The sequence below is a fragment of the Capra hircus genome, chromosome 8 (genome assembly GCF_001704415.2).
Source record: "Capra hircus breed San Clemente chromosome 8, ASM170441v1, whole genome shotgun sequence".
In the NCBI taxonomy this organism is placed as follows: domain Eukaryota; kingdom Metazoa; phylum Chordata; class Mammalia; order Artiodactyla; family Bovidae; genus Capra; species Capra hircus.
The window spans coordinates 69,656,541-69,675,363 of record NC_030815.1 but is presented as its reverse complement, the minus strand read 5'-3'; the positions used below and the strand labels follow the sequence as shown (position 1 = coordinate 69,675,363).

General features: G+C 53.1%; 1 protein-coding gene across 1 annotated transcript in view; it reads left to right on the top strand.

Moving 5' to 3' along the window:
• The window catches only part of PEBP4 (phosphatidylethanolamine binding protein 4), a 221,335-nt gene extending 211,494 nt beyond the window's left edge, over window positions 1-9,841 (top strand). Inside the window, exon 7 of the mRNA XM_005684000.3 lies at window positions 9,548-9,841. Coding sequence (XP_005684057.1) covers window positions 9,548-9,702 — 155 coding nt within the window. The 3' untranslated portion in view covers window positions 9,703-9,841. The remainder of the gene's footprint in view (window positions 1-9,547) is intronic.

Sequence of the window (18,823 nt, the reverse complement as noted above, 5' to 3'; positions counted from 1 at the left end):
ATGGGAAATCTCAACATCCAAATGCCCACTGTCCGACCTTGGACAAGCCACCTCACCTTCCTGGACCTCAGTATCTCCATTATCAAGACAAGGGGTTGGTCTAGCTGGTCTACCCCTGAATGACCCTCAACAGATTTGCTTCTGGCTCACAGAACTGGCCCACCTGCCAGTTTCACCGGACAAATCTGGGCACGACGCCCCCCACCACCAGTCCTGTGGGCTTCTAGACAGAGGCCTTTTATCAGATCCAGGGCCACCGGGACCACTGCTAGAAGAGGATCTGGGCCCACCTTGCTTCTAGGCCCACCTGCCTTTCCACAGCTCCCTCCTCCCTGTGCCACTTTCCACATCATGATTCAGCAGTGCCTTCTGCATCCACTCAGGTGACGCTTGGTGTCAAGTGTGTTTGGGGCCCCATTCTGGGTGCCGTGGGTACGGAAGTACATCCCTGCTGCTGCGGATGTGTGGAATAATCCGGAGAATCTCTGCAGACACTAGGAGCTCACAGAGAGAGTGGAGGGAGACAGTCACATCACTTAATCATGTTGTTGTTGTTGTTGTTCATTCTCTAAGTCATGTCCAACACTTTCACGACCCCACAGATGTAGCCCACAAGGCTCCTCCATCCACAGGGTTCTCAAGGCAAGAATACTGGAGTGGGTTGCCGTTTGACCACACCCTAAATGGAGGAGAATGCTGAGGCTGATAGAGCCTGAACTGGTGCCCCTGACAAGGGATGACCCAGTTTCACTGACATTTGTCCCAAAGGCCACACTTCACCTTTTCAGATTTGGAACTGGCATTATTTTGGGTCTACAAGACACAGGACTTGCCCCCTTGGCCCCCCAGTTTAACTCCCCTCCCCCAGGTCTAATCTCCAACCGCCCCCTCCCCATCCTCTTCACCCAAAGCCTAGAATCCAGTCTCTGGGCTCATACGGGCTTCATGATGGTTTCTCTGCACATGGTCCTCATGGCAGCCTTGCATTTGGCCCTAGACTTCCAGGTACTAGAGGAACCAACCGAGTGCTTTGAGGGGCCTTGTCTGCAGAGGGCCCACACTCGATACCTTGTTTCATACCCTTTTGGACCACATGCTGCCAGAACACCCATTAATCCTGCTTCTTCACCCATGTCCACATGCCCACCAGCTCACCCAGCAATGGATTTGCCTCTGCCTGCCAATCTGGGCAGAACATTTTCCCCCTTCCCCCACAGTAGGACTGCCTTTAAGCCTTCAGGACACCAGTCCACGGCGCCTCTCTAAATTCCCCCAAGGGCCCGTCTTCTCTCGGTCAGTGAGAAGTCCACCCCTGTCAGTGCCTCCTCCGCCCTCTCCTGCTCCTATTGCATGCTCACATGCTCACAAAACACCTAGTTTATGTCCTCAGTCACCTGCTTTTCTCTCTTCTGTATTTTTTACATTTTCCTCTTGCCGGCTCCTACATCCACCACTCATAACAGCCCCTTGGACTGCAAAGATCAAACAAGTCAATAATAAACGAAATCAACCTGAATATTCATTGGAAGGACTGTTGCTAAAGCTCCAATACTTGGGCCACCTGATGCAAAGAGCTGACTCTTTGGAAAAAAAACCCCGATGCAAGGAAAGATTGAAGGCAAAAGGAGAAGGGGGCAACTGAGGATGAGATGATTGGATGGCATCACTAAGTCAATGGGCATGAATTTGAGGAAACTCCAGAAGATAGTGGAGAACAGGGAGGTCTGGTATGCTGCAGTCCAAGGGGTCACAAAAAGTCAGACACAACCGAGCAACTGAACAGCAACAACTTCCACCCCAAGACTGTCTAGTCTCTTCCTTGAAGAAAAAGTTCAGGTCTGTCCTACATTCCCTTTTTGCCACCTGTCCCTGGGCGCAGCCCTCTGTGAACTTTGAATCAATGAGTGTGTTTGTATAGGAGACACACCCACGGATAACCATTCACACACACACACACACACACACACACACAGAGGGATCTGCACATTCTCACACCCCCACATTTACAAACACACCTCACGTTCAACTTCCTTTAACGCTAAGACAGCCGCTTCTGTGAGCACTGTGCCCACAAATGACCATTTTGGTGCCCACACCCACCCTGTCCCAGCCTCTCTATCAGCCTGCCCTGCCCCTCCCCCCCCACCCAACCATGTTGGGTGGGCAGCACAGTGACCACATGCCCCCTACCAACCCCAGGGCAGAGGAGGAAATCAGGGCCCAGAATGGTGAGTGGCTTGCTTGACTAAAAGTCTGCAGTTCATAGCAAGATCATCTTCTTCTGCTTTCTGGGCCAAGGATCTTGGCAACAGTTCACCCACATTCCATCTCCCCCGAACCAGACCACCAGAATTCTGGGCCCTGGTGTGGGGTCTGAGAGGGGAGCAAGGCCATCCATTGCCCTGGGTGTCTTGGTGATGCCCCCACACACCCTACCTCTGGAGGAAGGCTGCGACCCAGCACCACGTGCAGACTTCAGCTCTAGGAGCTGTGGTCTGTGCCCTGCCACACCTTAGGCACCTTGCCCAGGGGTGCCACAAGCTGGCCTCACATGCCTCAGGGTGATCCGGGGAATCCCCTCTGCCACAGCTGGCTCCTCAAGCCTCTCCAAGGCCACGGGCCCAGAATTGTGCCGTGGCACCAGGGGGACTAACAGGCCATGCCAGGCTGGGTCTGCCTGACCACGGAAGCCTGGGGGATCTGCAGGGAGACTTCTTGCAGAACAGGGTGGGAGGAGCAGAGGAGGGTCCCTGGGCTCCAGACCAGACAGCCAGAATCTTGCTCCCCAGCACCACAGGCAGCTGAATGGAGCCGCCTCTGGGCGAGCCACCCACCCACAGGGGTCAGAGAGGAGGGACAGGCAGAGACTTGCCACACCATGGGGTTTAAGTCTTGCTTGTAGCATCTGAAGGCCTGTGAAGCTCTGTGGGTGAGTGAGGTAAGGGCGCTGTGGGGAAATGTTTGAAAGCCCAGGGCTGAGGGTGCAGAGGCAGCATCCACAGTAGGCAGCATCCATGGTGAGGGCCCGAGGCTGGCAGGGGATCCACCAGGCCTGGTGGCAACAAGGGGAGACCTCGTGCAAGCCAAGCAGCAGCTAAGGGAGTGCTGCCTGGAGAGCAGCCCAAACACACAGACAGACACAAACACACACAACCCACTGCAAAACAGCCCCGCCCCGCCCCCCATGACCTCCCATGGTGGTTCACCTGGCCAGGTCCCAGGAGCCCGGGGGCCCAGCCCCTGAGTCACTGTGTGGGCTTGTGTCAGGCAGCCCTCTTCTGCCTCCAAAGGGCCCCACCCACCTGGCAGAGCGGGTAGGACTGGGGGCCTGGCAGCGGCCCAGGTGAGGCCATGCTGGGCAACTCTCAGACAGGCACCCTGGCTCAGAACCACCTGCCACCACCACAGGCCCCAGGCACCTCTTCCAGAACACACCCCAGTCAAGCCCAGCGTCAGCCGTCCCAAACTACTGAACAGATCATCCGGAAACCGCAGATAATCCCCTACTTTCACCCAGAACTCCAGTCAGCCATCCATCACCATTACCAAGTACTATAATTGATAACTGGGGGCTCAGTGGACCGTTCAGAGTCTCCCCTCTTCTCAGTCCCTTACCCACACCTACCCCCCGCCAAATGCACGATGGAGGGAGGAGCCCGGTGATCCACTTACTGGGTAATTAGGAATCGCACTTCCACTTGCCAGCTCTCAGGGGTTCTCCTCTCTACCTTGGAAAAATCCCCTGACATCCCCACCCTCTCATTCCCGCCAAAGTCATAGTGGTCCCCTGTGCCCTGAGCCTCTCAAGTGAGCAGGATCAGCTACTCAGCAACTATTCTCCAGGAGTAATTGGATATGATGGAACGAGGGCTTTTCAGCTCCCTAGTGGAAGTCTCTGGATGTCATTTAACGGCACAAAAAAATAAAAGGCTCAGGCCTCCCGCCCACCACCGCCAGGACATCATTAATCTCATCAGAAAGGCATCAGCGCTCCCCTCACGGCAGCCAGCCCCACGCAGAGCCAGACAAATTACAGACCTGAGCCGGGCACTCAGTGGGACGCTTATTAGGCTGGTGTTCAATTTTTGTCTTTCCTTCAGGGCCACTGTCCCCTGACAGGAAAGCACTTGTGTCCCTGAGCAGAGGGAGGGCAGCCAGAGGCTGGGGAATAGGGTGGCTGCCTCAGTTAGACACAGCTCACCAGCCTGGGGTGACAGGGTGTCTCTGAGACAGGCATCACGAGGTCATGAGTCCCAGAAGAGGCTGAGGGGGGCCCATGCCAAGGTTTAGAGCCCTGTCCCTTTCCCCAGCCAATCTGAATGGGGCCGTCCCTCCCAGAGAGAGGGGAACACCTGAAGGTCCACTGAGGACCAAATGACAAGGCAGGAGGGAGCAAGGACACACAGGGAGCGCTGCTCCATGCTATTGGGAAGTCTAAAGAGTGAGTCTGGTAGAAAGACTCCGGGACACTGTGGGGGATGGGAACTCGTCTCCTGGGGCTGCACCCTGTGCAGTGGAGAGGCCATCCCACAAAGGCCTAGCTTGTTCTTAGTCCAATTTTTTTGTTTGGTTGGTTTTGTTTCATTTTTTAAAGCAGTTTCTTCTCTTTCTTTTAAATTTTGGCTGTGCTGAGTCTTCCTGCGGCGTGTGGGCTTTCTCTACGAGAGGCACCTGGGCTCCGTAGTAGTGGCATGGGCTTAGTTGCCCCTCTGCACATGATCCTAGTTCCCCGACCAGGGATGGTACCTGAGTCCCCCTCCATTGGAAGGTGGATTCCTAACTGCTGGGCCAACAGGGAAGTCCCTAATACAGTGCTGGCCATCCTGTTATAAAGTTGTCAAGGGCAGGAGTGGGGCCTGGGTCAAGTAACCCTCCACCACTCCTGGCAGCCCCCAGAAGCAGCTGTCAGTGTTGGGGGGGCCTGGATCCCAGGTCTGAGATTCCCTTCAGCTCAGAGCTTCTGAGTTCTGGCCCAGATGCTGTCTGCCCAGTCCTCCCAGATCCTGGGGGTGGTGCACTGGACTAGTGTAGCCCCCCTTTCTCAGTCTCCTGCACAGGGCTGCGTCTCTCAGTCCTGTACAGCTCTGTGTGACCCCATGTATCACAGCCCACCAGGCTCCTCTGGCCATGGGATTTCCCAGGCAAGAAAACTGCAGTGGGTTGCCATTTTCTTCTCCAGGGGTTCTTCCCAACCCAGGGATCAATCCCAGGTCTCCTGCATTGGCAGGCAGATGCTTTACCACTGAACCACCTGCCTCTTAAACCCTGACAGGCTGGATGGTGGCAGGGGTGGGGGAGGGTCCATTCCCTGTGGTGAACTACTCCCAGGCAGTGAGTGGTAAGCCAGCCCCACAGATATGGAAAGCTGGGAGTGAAGAGATGGACTGTCAAGACCTGCCTCAGGGCCATTCCCAATTTGCCATCCCAAAGACTCAAATTCATAAGACGAGTCTCTGAAGCCTGGAGCTTGTCTCCCATTTGTTGAAGACAAGGGCCACTCACCCACTCCCAGTGTTTGGTAGAGAGGCTCAGAACACCCCCTCCCCATGGCTTTAGATGAGATGACCTAACTCTCCCCACTCCCTACCTCCCAGCCCAGGTCTGGAACATCTCTAAGGTCTATTATTGTTGAGTTGGTTAAGTCGATAAAGTTGTGTCCGACTCTTTCCGAACCCATGGATTATAGCCTGTCCAGGCACCTCTGTCCATGGAATTCTCCAGACAAGAATACTGGAGTGGATTGCCATTCCCTTCTTTAAGGGATCTTCCCAACCCAGGGATCAAACCTGGGTCTCCCGCGTCAGCAGGCAGATTCTTTACTACTGAGCCACCAGGGAAGCCCAACATTTAACCTATCTCATAGTTAACATCTTTCCCGTCAGCACCACCCAATAAGTGAGCAAACGGCCTCTGTGTGTAGTTGTGCTGGGTGAGAACAGCTCTCCCTAGGGTTGTGCAGGGACCACCCTGCACATCCTCTGCCACAGCCCCGTCCTGAGGAGACCAAGGACCCCTGTGTTCCAGCCATTGGCTCAGGAGCTGCCCTCCTCCTTTCTCCCTGCAGCCGGAGGCCTCGCGCCACAGAGACCTGAGAAGTGCACTGGCCAGTCCTGTTGGCTTCCCAGGCAGAGCTGGTCCAGGGTAGGTCCGGGCACAAGGGGCGTGGCCTGAGCAAGCCGGCTGCCGGCCCCTCCCTGCAGGGCAGCCCTCCAGAGCTGCTACCATGCAGGATGGGGCTTTCCTCCGGAGCAGCAACCACAGAAGCCACAGCCTCCCAGCTCCTCACACAGCCCAGAGGGCCTGACTCACCCCTCTTCCTTCTAGAACTTGCACAGGGTCAGTTCCTCTCGCCTTCTGTGGCAGGAAATGGAGGTGTAAGGAGTCACGGCCAAGCCAGGGGAGGAGGCCACCAAGGCTAGCAGCCCAGCACTGGGTGCCTCTGCCGAGGGATGCACCTGGTTTGGGAAGCTGCCCAAGAAACCCGAGAACCCCAGGGATGTCGGCAATGGGACACGGAAGGCGCACCCCCGCCCCAAGCTCCATCGAGAGAGCAGATTGCTGGGAGAGCTGAGCAAGGTCTCCCTGAGTGCAGGGGGATTTCTTTCTGCCAACTTGCCCTGATCTTGTGATGAGTTTCAATTCCTTCCCTGCCACGGGTTTCCTTCCTGCTGTGCTCTGTGGGGAAGGTCCCCTTGTCTCTGTGCCAGCCACACACCAGTTCACCCATGACCCTTTCCCTGGCGCATACATATACACACATGCAAGCTTGCATGCACACATACATGTACATACACACCCCTTCCCAGGGTCATGATACTACAGTTCTTTTCCAGCCAGCCCAGCTCCCTCGGGGCAGAGGCCACAGACTGGCGAGCACCTGCTCTCTCCTCACTCCCTCCCTCCCATCCTAGTGTAAAGCAGCTCCCCACCCCACCCCCAAACCCCAGCAGTGGGTCTTCATCTCAGGCCACTACCCTCCCAGAAAAGAAGTCCTGAAACACCTGTTTTCTAGCCCTCAAAGGCCCCATTTGAATGTGCACAGAGCCAGATAAGACTTGGGGGAACCTGTGGTGGCCCTTCTCCTGAAGTGTGTGTGTTAGTTGCTCAGTCATGTCCGACTCTTTGCAAACCCATGGACTGTAGCATGCCAGGCTCCTCTGTCCATGGGATTCTCCAGGCAAGAATACTCGAGTGGGTTGCCATTCCCTTCTCCAAGGGATCTTCCTGACACAGGGATTAAATCCAGGTCTCCTGCATCGGCATGCTGATTTTTCACCATCTAAGCCACTAGGGAAGCCCTCCTTTCCCCCATCCATTCCCCTAAAAGCTTTTTCACCAAATCTGGTCCTATGACCCCATTATCCCATCTGTGCATTGAGAATAAATACAGTCTTCTCCCCTTGTGGGGCTTCCCTGATAGCTCAGTTGGTAAAGACTCCACCTGAAATATAGGAGATCCCGGTTTGATTCCTGGGTCAGGAAGAACCGCTGGAGAAGTGATAGGCTACCCACTCCACTTTTCTTGGGCTTCCCTTGTAGCTCAGCTGGCAAAGAATCCACCTGCAATGCGGCCTGGGTTCGATCCCTGGGTTGGGAAGATCCCCTGGAGAAGGGAAAGGCTACCCACTCCAGTATTCTGGCCTAGAGAATTCCAGTATTCTGTGTTGCAAAGAGTCAGATATGACTGAGCGACTTTCATTTCACTTTTCTTTCCTTGTGAGGATTAAGTGAGTATATGTGGAGTTCCTAGAACTGTGCCTAGCACATAGGAAGCACTATATTGGTGTTCTTGCTATTATTTTTTACTTGGTTGCACCAGGTCTTAGTTTTGACATGTGGGATCTTAGTTTCCTGACCAGGGATGGAACCCAGGCCCCCAGCATTGACAGCGCCAAGTCTTAGCTACAGGACCATCATGGAAGTCCCCATGTTATTGGTATTATTTACAAATCATTGTTTTATTTGGATTAAAATTGTCCTCTCCTTGAGAACATCTTTGAAATGCCAACAGCTGGTGGAGGGCAGGTGGCAGAGAGAGGGACTTGCTCTCTTCATTGCTGAAAATGGAGGTAGATGCAGTCGAGGGGCCACAGGTGGGTGAAGGGGCGGCTCAGGGAGGAATTCTAGGCTGCCAGCCCCCCACTTCAGCCTCCTGGTGTGTTAGATGTCTCCGTTGGTTCAGGCTGTATCAGCCACTGTCTAGCCCTGCTCCAGGTGGGGTCTACCTGCAATCATTCCTCTGGCCAGGAAAGGCTGCTAGATTGGGGGCAGGAAGGGGGCGTGGGGAGAAGGGGAGCAGGGATAAATAAATATTGGGTCTGCCAGAAAAGTTCGTTCAAGTTTTCTGTATGAGCGTATGGAAAAACCAGAACGAACTTTTCAGGCCACCCAATAAATACATTAAATAGGTAAGTAAATGTGTGCTCAGTCATGTCCAACTCTCTGCAACTGTATGAACTATAGCCCACCAGGCTCCTCTGTCCTTATAGGATGCTCAATTCAATCTGAGTTTCAGATAAACAAAGAGTAATTTGTTAGTATAAGTCTGGGCCATGCAATATGTGGGACGCATTTGCATTAACAGAGGATTCGTTGTTCCTCCGAAATTCAGATAGAACTGGGCAACCTGTATTTTATCTGGCAACCATCCACCAAGGGTGCCTGAGGCCCGGGGTTTGGGAAACAAGAGCGTGGGAATATGCTGCTGACCACTTCCCTAAGCCCCTCCTCTGTGCCCAGGGCCTTGCCCTCCTTGCCCTGCTGCCAGGCCTGTTCACACTTGCTCTAAAAGATTCACCTCCTTCCCCCCCCATGGCCTTGCGTTCTCTCCCCCTGGAGAAGGCCCCCTCTGACCTGGGCACCCATTGGACTTCCCCAGGGTCCAGGCTGGGACGTCTCATCCACTCTCCACTCCCCTTCAGGATCTAGGTCCTCAGGGCAAGGAGAAGCAGCCTGGCCATGTGCCTGCCTTTCATCTGTGTCACTGCTGGGGAAGGAACCCTGTCGCACGAGGTCTCTTGGGACTGGGGAGGAGGTGGCTGGGCTGGCTTCTGAAGAAGAGATTGGAAGAAATGGCATAGACGCTTCTGCCAATCCTAGCCTTGGCAACGGGGGTGACCAGGAATGAAGAAAAGCAGCATTCAGACCACAGTCGCGAGGTCAGGGGAACTTGCAGGAAAAGATGGACGGGAGGCAGAAGTGGGCAGCCCACCTGACCAGGCATTTCCTTTCTGCACACGAATGGGAAGGCAGAGTTGTGCCAAATAAAGGCTTGAAGAGAGACTAAAGGCAGTCCTTGACTCAGTCCAGACTCTTGGTCCCCACTGTCCTCTGGGAATTATCCTTTCCAGATGCTGCTAACGTCCAGGGCTTCCCCTGCAGCCAGGAGCCAGAGGGCACCCCAGACACCTACTGCCTTCAGACCAAGGGCCGGGGTCACCACCTGCTACCCCTATTCCCCAGAGCCGGCCTCCCTCTCGAGCCCCTGCCAGTTCTCAAGTCCACAGTTCTGTCTCATCACCTCCCTGTGGTCTGTTTGTCCTTCCAGGCTCTTGGAAAATGGACAAATTTCTGAGCCACTTCCACCTGACTGAACCTGAAGCCAGCACCCAGTTCATGACCCAATATTACCTGGATGCGCTAAGTCCCCAGAACCCGGGAGGAGTAAGCAATGTGACGACGGACAAACCTGAACCGAAATAACTGCCTGCCAGACCTCAAGCTTCACACTGCCCGTGTGTCCACAGTGCGCACCACCCATGGTCTGGGTGTGGACTCTCCCTCTCTGGGTATAGAACCCCCTTTCTCTTCCAAATTAAAAAAAAAATCATCTAGGGCTTAATGGTTGGATGTTTTGTTTCCAAACCTGTTCTCCTTCCAAAACCAAGAGGTGGAATCCATCGATATCCAGCACTGGGGCTGGGGGCATTCCTGCAAAATGCAAGTCGTTGGTGGGGAGTGGGCTGGGATGGAGCGACAGGCAGGAGGTGGGAGTTTCTAGCCCTGAATGGTCATTGAGGCACCATGTGACCTTGAGCAAGTCACTTACCCTCCGTAAAATTCCACTTCCTCAGTTGCGAAGTTGAAGGAGGAAGAAGGGACAAGAGGTGGTTGGTTTACCACCGTGGCCCTTCCCAGTTCTGAACACTCATTTAACAAACACTGTTGGCACATGGTGTGTGCCTGACCTCGGGCCAAGGTGCTGGGGATCCACATGTGACAAAGGCAGGCCCAACATGAGGCTTGTTTCATGGAGCTTCCAGTTCAGGACAGGAGGGCAAACTTCTTCACCAGATGACCACAGGCAAATTCCAGCAAATGTGGCAAGTGCTATGAGGGGGTAGAGGGGACCTGATTTGTAACGGGGGGTGGAGGGTGGTCAAGGCTTGGGAATGCCTCTCTTTCCTGAGGAAGTCATGTTTCACTTCACAGCTGAGAAGTGAGGTAGGGATTAACTATGAGTGGAGACAGGGACAGAGAGGAGACATGACACCTCCCAGCTCCCGTGGCTGATGGGGCAATGAAAATCCAAAACTGTGGCCACCTGGACAGATGGACAAAGACCAGAACAGGGCAGGCTTTGCAGTCATGTTCACATTTTGGATTGTACCCTGGAAGTGATGGGTAATCGTGAAATGACAAATAGATTGGAGGGGAGAAAGCGCATGATCTGATGTCTGCTTTTAGAAGGCTGTGAAGAAACTCGTTGGTCTGCACAGGAAGGATTTTCGGCATCTTGACAGCCCCTGGATATCCTCTGAAAGTCTCTTCGCTTTCTCACCCCACTATCCCTTGGAGGTATCTCTGTGCCAATGTCTCATTCACAGGCTAAACCCTGGTTCCTAAACTCCCCCACCCACAACTCCAACCCCCTACCCTGTCAACAAGACCCTCTGCTCAGTTTCCCGCCCAAGAGTTAATTACTCCCCCCTCCTTGGCTAGAATACAGCAAGATGGGTGACTCATGCATGCAGAGTGCCTGAGAGCCCCAGATGAAAGGGGCAGGCTGCAGCCAGGCCCTGGGTTATTACCTTCCTAAAGCCTTGCCCTGCATTAGCCAGAAGGCAAGGGGCCCTGGCCAACGGCTCGGCCCAGCACACTCTTGACTAGTGGGAAGATTTTAGTGATTGTTGTTGTTGCTCAGTTGTAGCCAACTCTTTGTGACCCCATGGAGTGCAGCACACCAGGCTTCCCTGTCCTTTACTATCTCCTAGAGTTTGCTCAAACTCCACTGAGTCAGTGATGCCATCCAACCATCTCATCCTCTCTTGCCCCCTTCTCCTCCATCCCTCAATCTTTCCCAGCAGCAGGGTCTTTTCCATGGGGATCTGAAAAACACCAAGAGGTGGGAGACTGAGTGTGTGATGAGAAGGGATTGGATGATGTTCCCCCCAACCCCTCCCTGCCCACATCTGTAGATTCAGCTCCCCACCCAGGTGATGGACAGCAAGCTCTTGTTCTATAGAACATCCTTTGTTTGACACCATCGCAGGTAGTAGGAACTCCCCACTCCATTCTAGGCCACCAGGCAGGCTTGTCAGCAGAGCTACACGAAGCAGCCAAAGGAAACGTCCATTTGCAGTGTCACAGAAGGCAGCCCTTGAAGGGACTCTATGGATGTGTGTGAACCTCCTTCTCTCTGGGCCCTTCTCCCCACAGCCCCCACCCCCACGAGGCCCAGAGTGTAACTGGCAGCTCTGGTCGGTGTCCAGGGCCGGCATAAATAGCAGGTCAGCTTCCTAGAGCAGCCCCAAATTGACACACATCCTCCCCTCTTCTGCTTTTAATTCCTTGTGGCTAGCATGTTTATTTTGGGTGAGGAAAAAAATCGGATGTTTATCCTTCGAGGAAATTATCGGCTTGCTTTCCTTCCTTCCCCCCGCCCCACCTCTTTTCTCTTCCTCTGGTGTTTTGGGCTTTTAGTTCAGCTGCTGGAGAGACCCCAGTCCCCTGGCCCCAAAACTGAAAAAAGAACAAAACTAGCCCAGGCGCTAGACTGAAGCCAGCCTTGCCAGACGTCCCTGAAAGCCACAGAGAAAGAGCTCCCAGGGGTCGGCAGGGAAAGTCTGGAGGCCAGGAGACCTTGGGGAAGCCCACCTGACTCAGCTCTCTGCCTGCAGCAGGCTTTGGGCCTCTTGCCCCTTTTCTTTTCACTGCCTCCTCCAGGAAGAAACAAAACAAGTATGGAGATTGCTTCGAAATTGCCAACAAAACAGTTTAAAAAAGATGTAAGGGAGTACTTACGTGCGTGTTCAATTGTATCCGACTCTTTGCGACTCTATGGACTGTAGCCCACCAGGCTCCTTTGTCCATGGGATTTCCCAGGCAAGAATACTGGAGGGTGTTGCCATTTCCCTCCTCCAAGGGATCTTCCCAATTCAGGGATTGAACCTATGGCTCCTGCACCTCCTGCATTCACAGGAGGATTCTTTTTACCACTGAGCTACCTGGGAAGCCCCAAGGGGAGTATTAGTGGCCCCTTTGCAGACAGGAGAACTGACATTATCATCATCCTCATCATCAGATATCATTTGTTGAGTGCTGTCTGCATACCAGGCACCATGCCAAATGCCTGACACGTAACATCTCCTTTAACACATTCATTCCTGCCTGGCTTTCCAGCCTACCAGGCCTTCATACATATTCTCTCATCCAATTGTCAAAACCACCTAATAGTGTAGGTGTTGCGATTGTCATCTTATAGATGAGGAAACTGACATTCCGATAAGTTAAGGGACCTCCTCCCTGTTCTGCAACTAGTAATGGTAGAATCTGGTGTTAACTCGGGCCTTCTCACTCTCAGTACTCACAGGTAACATCCATGCATGCTAAGTCACTTCAGTCGTGTCTGAGTCTTTATGACCCTGTGGACTGTCGCTCACCAGGCTCCTCTGTCCATGGGGAGTCTCCAGGCAGGAATACTGAAGTGGGTTGCCATGCCCTCCTCAAGGGGATCTTTTCCACCCAGGGAGCGAATCCACGTCTCTTACGTCTAATCTGCATGGAAAGCGGGTTCTTTATCATTAGCACCACCTAGGAAGCCCACTCACAGAGTGCTCTCATTTTACCCTCCGGGCTACATAAAATAAAGGCCAGATCTTCTATATATCCCGAAGCTGGGTAGGCCAAGAAGGAAGGGTAGAAGTTCTAAAAGAACCTAAAGGGAGTCTTCCCTTCTCCTAGCCTCAAGTTATTCTAGACTAAGTATGATTTGTGGGGAGGGTCAGCTCCTTGACACTGAGAGCAATGGCCTGGCCCAGCTCAAGGCCGTTACCACCCACCTCAACCTGCACAAGGCAAATACCCCAACAGTTCACCACCCTCAATCCTTTGCATCACCCCTCTGCTTCTTGGAACTTTGTTTGTGTAATAACTGGTAAAAGAGAGATGGAAAAGGACATATAGGAAGAATTCCTAATGATGAAGATGATAATGATAACGTTGATGGTGAAGATGGTGGTGATGATGGTGGTGATAGGGGTTGATAGTGATGGGTTCAGGTGTTAGTGCTAAGCACCTATGGAATAAGAAGAAAGCCAGCTAGATGGATGAGGTGGTATAATTTAAAAAACACAACTTTTCTTAGCACACCTAAGTTTGCACAGTCTCTACCACTTGATAGTTCTTTGACCTCAGGGAACTGACTCAACTGTTCTGGACCTGTGTTTCAACTGCGGAAAAAAAAAAAAAAACAGTATAATGAGAAAAAATGGAAATACACATGCCTTCCTTAAAGATCTGTTGCAATGGTTAAAGGAGATGGCACGGAAGGCGCCCGGCACATTGCCTGGTATGCAGGCTGTTCAGTAAATGTGTGTTCTCTTCTTCTTCTCTGCCTGCACCTCACCTGCTCTGCTCCCCAGCTCAGCTGGAGCAAGCATTCAGGCTGAGGGTAATGGGAGGGCTCACCCTCTCCAGATGAGTCTTTCCCAAGAGACTCATCGGAGTGTCGGCAGCCCCAGGGAGAGGGCCAACTGCCAAGGGAGCCTCAAGCCCAGCCTAGCATCCCCCTCCCAAGCTTAGCAAAACACTGGGAGGCTTGGATCAGGAAAGACAACCCAGTTCCTTAGCAACTAACAAGCATTTCCCTGTAAAGACAAAGACCCTTCACTCAGAACGCTCCCTCCCCCCACCTCTCCAGGTATCTGATCTGTTCGCAGAAGTAGGGCTAGAGGCCCGTCCACCCCTGCCCCAGGTCTAGAGGCCTTTAGCCCCACCCTCCCAGCTGTCCTAATATTACCTGCAATTATCCCACTGCATCTTTCATCCTGGCACTAATTAACTTTCCTATTTTCCCCAGAAGCTGCTGGGAGACACATGAGATGGGTGCAGTGCACACACACACACTTGCGTGCACACACGTACACAAATACCTATAGTTCCCCTGCAGAGACCCTCACTCCATTTTAGAGATCTGGAAACTAAGGTTCAAGAAAGGAGTAAATTCCTTGAGGTTCTCATCTGCCTCCAGGGTACTTGGAAGGAGAAATAGAAGCTGAAAAGTCTGGCTCAGGAAGAGGGAAGACAGAGACAATTCTGAGGGATGTAGGACCAGGAAGGAGAAAAATCTCTGGAGAGGACAAATGAAAGCTATGCCAAGACTGAGGACTTAGCTCCGAGTACCACCTTAGTGCAAGCCATCCCACTTAACACAGAGAGGGCATTTCAAAGAGTAAAAAGGAACTATTTCAGTGAAATAGGTGAGGAAGACAGAGTCAAAAAGAGATGGGAATAGGAAAGAAAGGTATCGCCATCTGCTCTGATGAACCAGACCAGGTTCATCTGAAAGAATCTCTGATCAGAACTCAAGACCTGATTTTAACACCAGGGCTACCCTTCACTGCTGTGTGACCCTGGGCACATCAGCTGCCCTCGCTGGGCCTCAGCTTCCTCATCCACAAAATAGTTTGGTATGAATGTTCTCTGAGACCCCCCTCCAGCTGAATGTTCTTCAACTCTGTGGTTATCTGGGTGCATGGTAGAGAAAGCCACTACCACTATCCCTTTGGCAGGGTGGAGCAGGGGTGTCAGAGGAAGCCACTAGAACAGGAAAGAATGAGTATTCTTAGGATTAAGAATGAAAAAGAGCCCAATGCATTTGGTGGCAGGAGCCAGAAGACTCTATCAGGAGGTTAAGGAGAAGTCTGCAAATGTGGGGAGCTGTAGACCCTAGAATTTCAGGAGAACCCTCTCCCAGGCTCAGTGGCCAGCAATAGAGCTTCCCCTCCCCAGATCCTGGCCTGGGGAGACCCTTCAGGGACCTGGAGGAGGGAGGATGGAAGGGCACAGAAGGTAGAAATATGACTTGGGGGAATTGCCTGGCGGTCCGGTGGTTAGGACTCGGCACTTTCACTGCCAGGACCCAAGTTCAATCCTGCATCAGGGATTGAACAAGATTCCACAAGCTGCATGGCATGGCCAAATAAAAGAAAGAAAGAAATATGATTTGGGATCCTCCTGACCTGCCCTGAATGAGGGCAGGACACAGAAGTTGCCCCCTTTATTCCTTGGGAGCTGGAATCCACACCACTGCTATCTAGCAACCCAGCAGGGAGCTGAGAGCTCAAAGGAAAGAGGCTGAGCCTGTCAGAAAGGTGGGCACAGCAGGGCCCTGGGTCCAACTTTCACCTCCAGTATCATGAAAAAAAGCAGACAGTAAGCTGAGGGGGCTTCCTTTAGGGCCTGGGCATAAGGACAAGCCCGGGCAGTGCCCAAAAGGAGTCCAAACACCCTCCGCCTACACCCACACTCATTCACACAAACTCAGACCTCCCGCACTCACTTCCATACTCACACATCAGCACACTCATTCATTCACACACACACAGAGAAACAGCTGGACGTGGATACTCAAGTCACCGTAAGGCAATAGACTGCCTCCACTCGCTGTGACTGTGAAGCCAGAGCCCCGACACTCCTTCCCCAGTATGGATGGAAGCTTGGCCAAGTACTAAGAATTGAAGGGATTACAAAAGAAGCCTGAAGTTCTCTGTCCATCCCCCACCTCCTCGGAGCAGAAGCTGCATTTGCTCACAAGGATGCTGGTGACCCCTATCCAGAGTTCGCCTGTCTTCCTCCCTGCAGCACCTGAGAATCAGGCCCTACCGTCCACACGTCTATGAACGTGTGTGCACACACTCACACACACCTCTACTCTACGCATCCTGCACACATACTGTAAATATACCAGCCCACACAAAATCACATGGTGTATGCACCCGCTAGACACTCCAGGGTTTTGCCTCTGCCAAGCTCTTTCTAGACATCCATGCTAGATGCATGCGTGTACACTGTTCCGCTCAGGAAGTGGAGAACATAGGATTTGCATACACAAGCGGTCTCCATGTGTGCATGCCCACTTCATTCACAACCCACTACCCACTGACCCACCAGTGTCAGGAACACACCATCCTTTAAACTGAGATCAGACCAAGGCCTAACCCCAGTTCTCACTTTTCAGACTCCTGATACAGCAAGCGGATTTGTGGCGGCAGCTTTGGAGGTCATGTGTGTGTGTGTGTGTGTATGTTTATGTGTGTGTGTCTGTATTTGTGTGTGTGTGTGAGTCTGTGTGTGTGTGTGTCTGTGTTCGTGTGTGTCTGTGTTCGTGCAAGTGTGTGCGTGTGTGTGTGTGTGTGTGTGTGCAGTTTCGGGTGGGGGGTGCGTGGAGAGGGGTGAAAAGAAGGTTCTGGCTGAAGAAGGGAACCAGGCCTTCCCCTGAAGGCCACAAGGAAGGTACTGAGACACACGCCCTCCTCCCAGCAGCTCTACCCACTCCCTGTGCCCTCGCCTGCTGCCAGGCCAGGGAAAGGAGAAGCTAAAAGTGGCCAGTCTGACTTGCTAAATTGGTCTTCAGTGGAGAAAGGGAAACGCGTCAGTTCCCTGGGGAAGTGGCCGAGCCCAGGGTGGCCACAGGCCCCTGGGCTTCTACTCCGATGGAAAAAAAAACTTGCTCAAATAGATCTGACGCTTTGTTTTCGAACCCAAAATACCCTGTGGCGGCTGCCGGAAGTGTGACCGCGGGAGGGAAGTGGGGCAAGAGGGGAGGTTAGTTTGAGTTTCCATTGCAGCAACTCTTTCTTTCATTTGGGGTCTAGATGAAACTCTCCTGCCCATCCACAAGAGGGTTGGTGCGAGAGGCAGTGTGGGCTCTGAGATTCAGGCCTGAGGTACTCACAGCCACAGTCACCCTTGGCCCACTGCCATCCTTTCCCCAGAAGCCGCTAGAGAAGACCGCATCAGAATTTTCTCTCAGGCCACCTGGTGGCAGGCAGGAAAGCTGACCAGGGAAGAGGGGCTGTGCTAGGGGTAAGGGGCCCAATCACAGGTGACTCTGCCTTCAGAGACGTGACTTTCCTTACTGAACTTTGATGTAGTCTTTTTAAAAAACAAAGATCTTATTTACCCAGAAATTTTCAAAGAGTATCCAATGAATCAGCTGGACTAACAGCACAGACCTCAAATGTTCTGAGTCAGTACTTTAGTCTGTGGCACTAATGCTGGCTGCAAATGGAAGCACTGGGGAAGAATGACTGACTACATGTAACAAGATCCCAGTGCGCACTCCCCATCACCCTGCTATCCTCATTTCTTTTTCCTCACATCACTTACCACCACCTTGTATGAATTTTCTTATAGCCCATTCTCACCCTGAATCCTCACTAGGCCTTGAGTCTTCGCACAAGCTCTTTTCATCACAGCTGTCTCCAATGCCAGACACACAGTAGGTGCACAATAGATAAATCTTAAATGTTGAAGACAGTCAGGTAGAGGGGCAGTCACCAAACAGTTCTCTTGCCTCATGAGAACTTGTTAACTCACAAATGCTGAGGCCTATGGGACTTGCCTGGTGATCCAGCGGTTAGCACTCCGAACTTCCAATGTAGGGGATGCAGGTTCAATCCCTCCTCAGGGAACTAAAATCTCGAATGCCAGGTGGTGAGGTCAAAAAAAGAAGAAGAAAATGCTGCTTGCTGCTGTTACACCAGACTGTAGCCCTAGGTGGGGATGGGGTGGGTTGAGAGGGGACCGTATCATGGGAATATGTAAAATCAGAAGTGGCTCCTGCCTTTCTGGAACTTGGGGCAGGAGGGTGAGAGGCAGACACCCATCAAAGAATGACACAAACTCATGTGAAAAGGTGGGTAGGACCAGGGCAACCCAGGAGGGCTGTTTGGTGCAGTGAGCATTTAGCACTGGACTGGTAACCACTGGACATAGCAACCAACACATGGACCGAGGGTCTCAGAGGAAAGGCTTTTCTGGGTAAGCGGTGACTGAACTGAAGGAAGAATGTCCTCCAAGACACCAGGGTCCAGAGAAAACGTCACTCTAGATGAGGGACAGCACTGGGGCCGCGGCAAGCGGTTCCGACGGATGGCGGGGTTAGGCGGGCCGTGCTGCACACCTCCTGGGCCTGCGAACCCCCGGCTGCAGTTAGAGGCCGCTGCGCGCCCTTGGTCCCTGGGTGATGTTTACCTGCTGTTAATGATGGCAGGGTAATAATCACCCTAATGAAAAACTCCCTCCGGGCGCGGGCCAGCCAGACTGCGATGAGGAAACCGGGAGGCATTTCGGAGCCGCCGGTGACTCAGGCTGAGTGTGCAGCGCGCGGCGGCCCGAGGGACTCTCGGGTCGCCTCTCCTGCTCCGCGCGCCCATCCAGCACCGCCCCAGGAGCGCGGGGAGCTGAGGCCCCCGGCCGGCTTTCCTCCACCAAGCCACCGGCAAAGCCAATCGCCTACTGCCACCCTCGGCCAGGCCCTCGGCTGAGACTTCTTTCTCTGCCCCTGCGCAGGTCTCCAGCGGCCCCTCCCCATCATTTT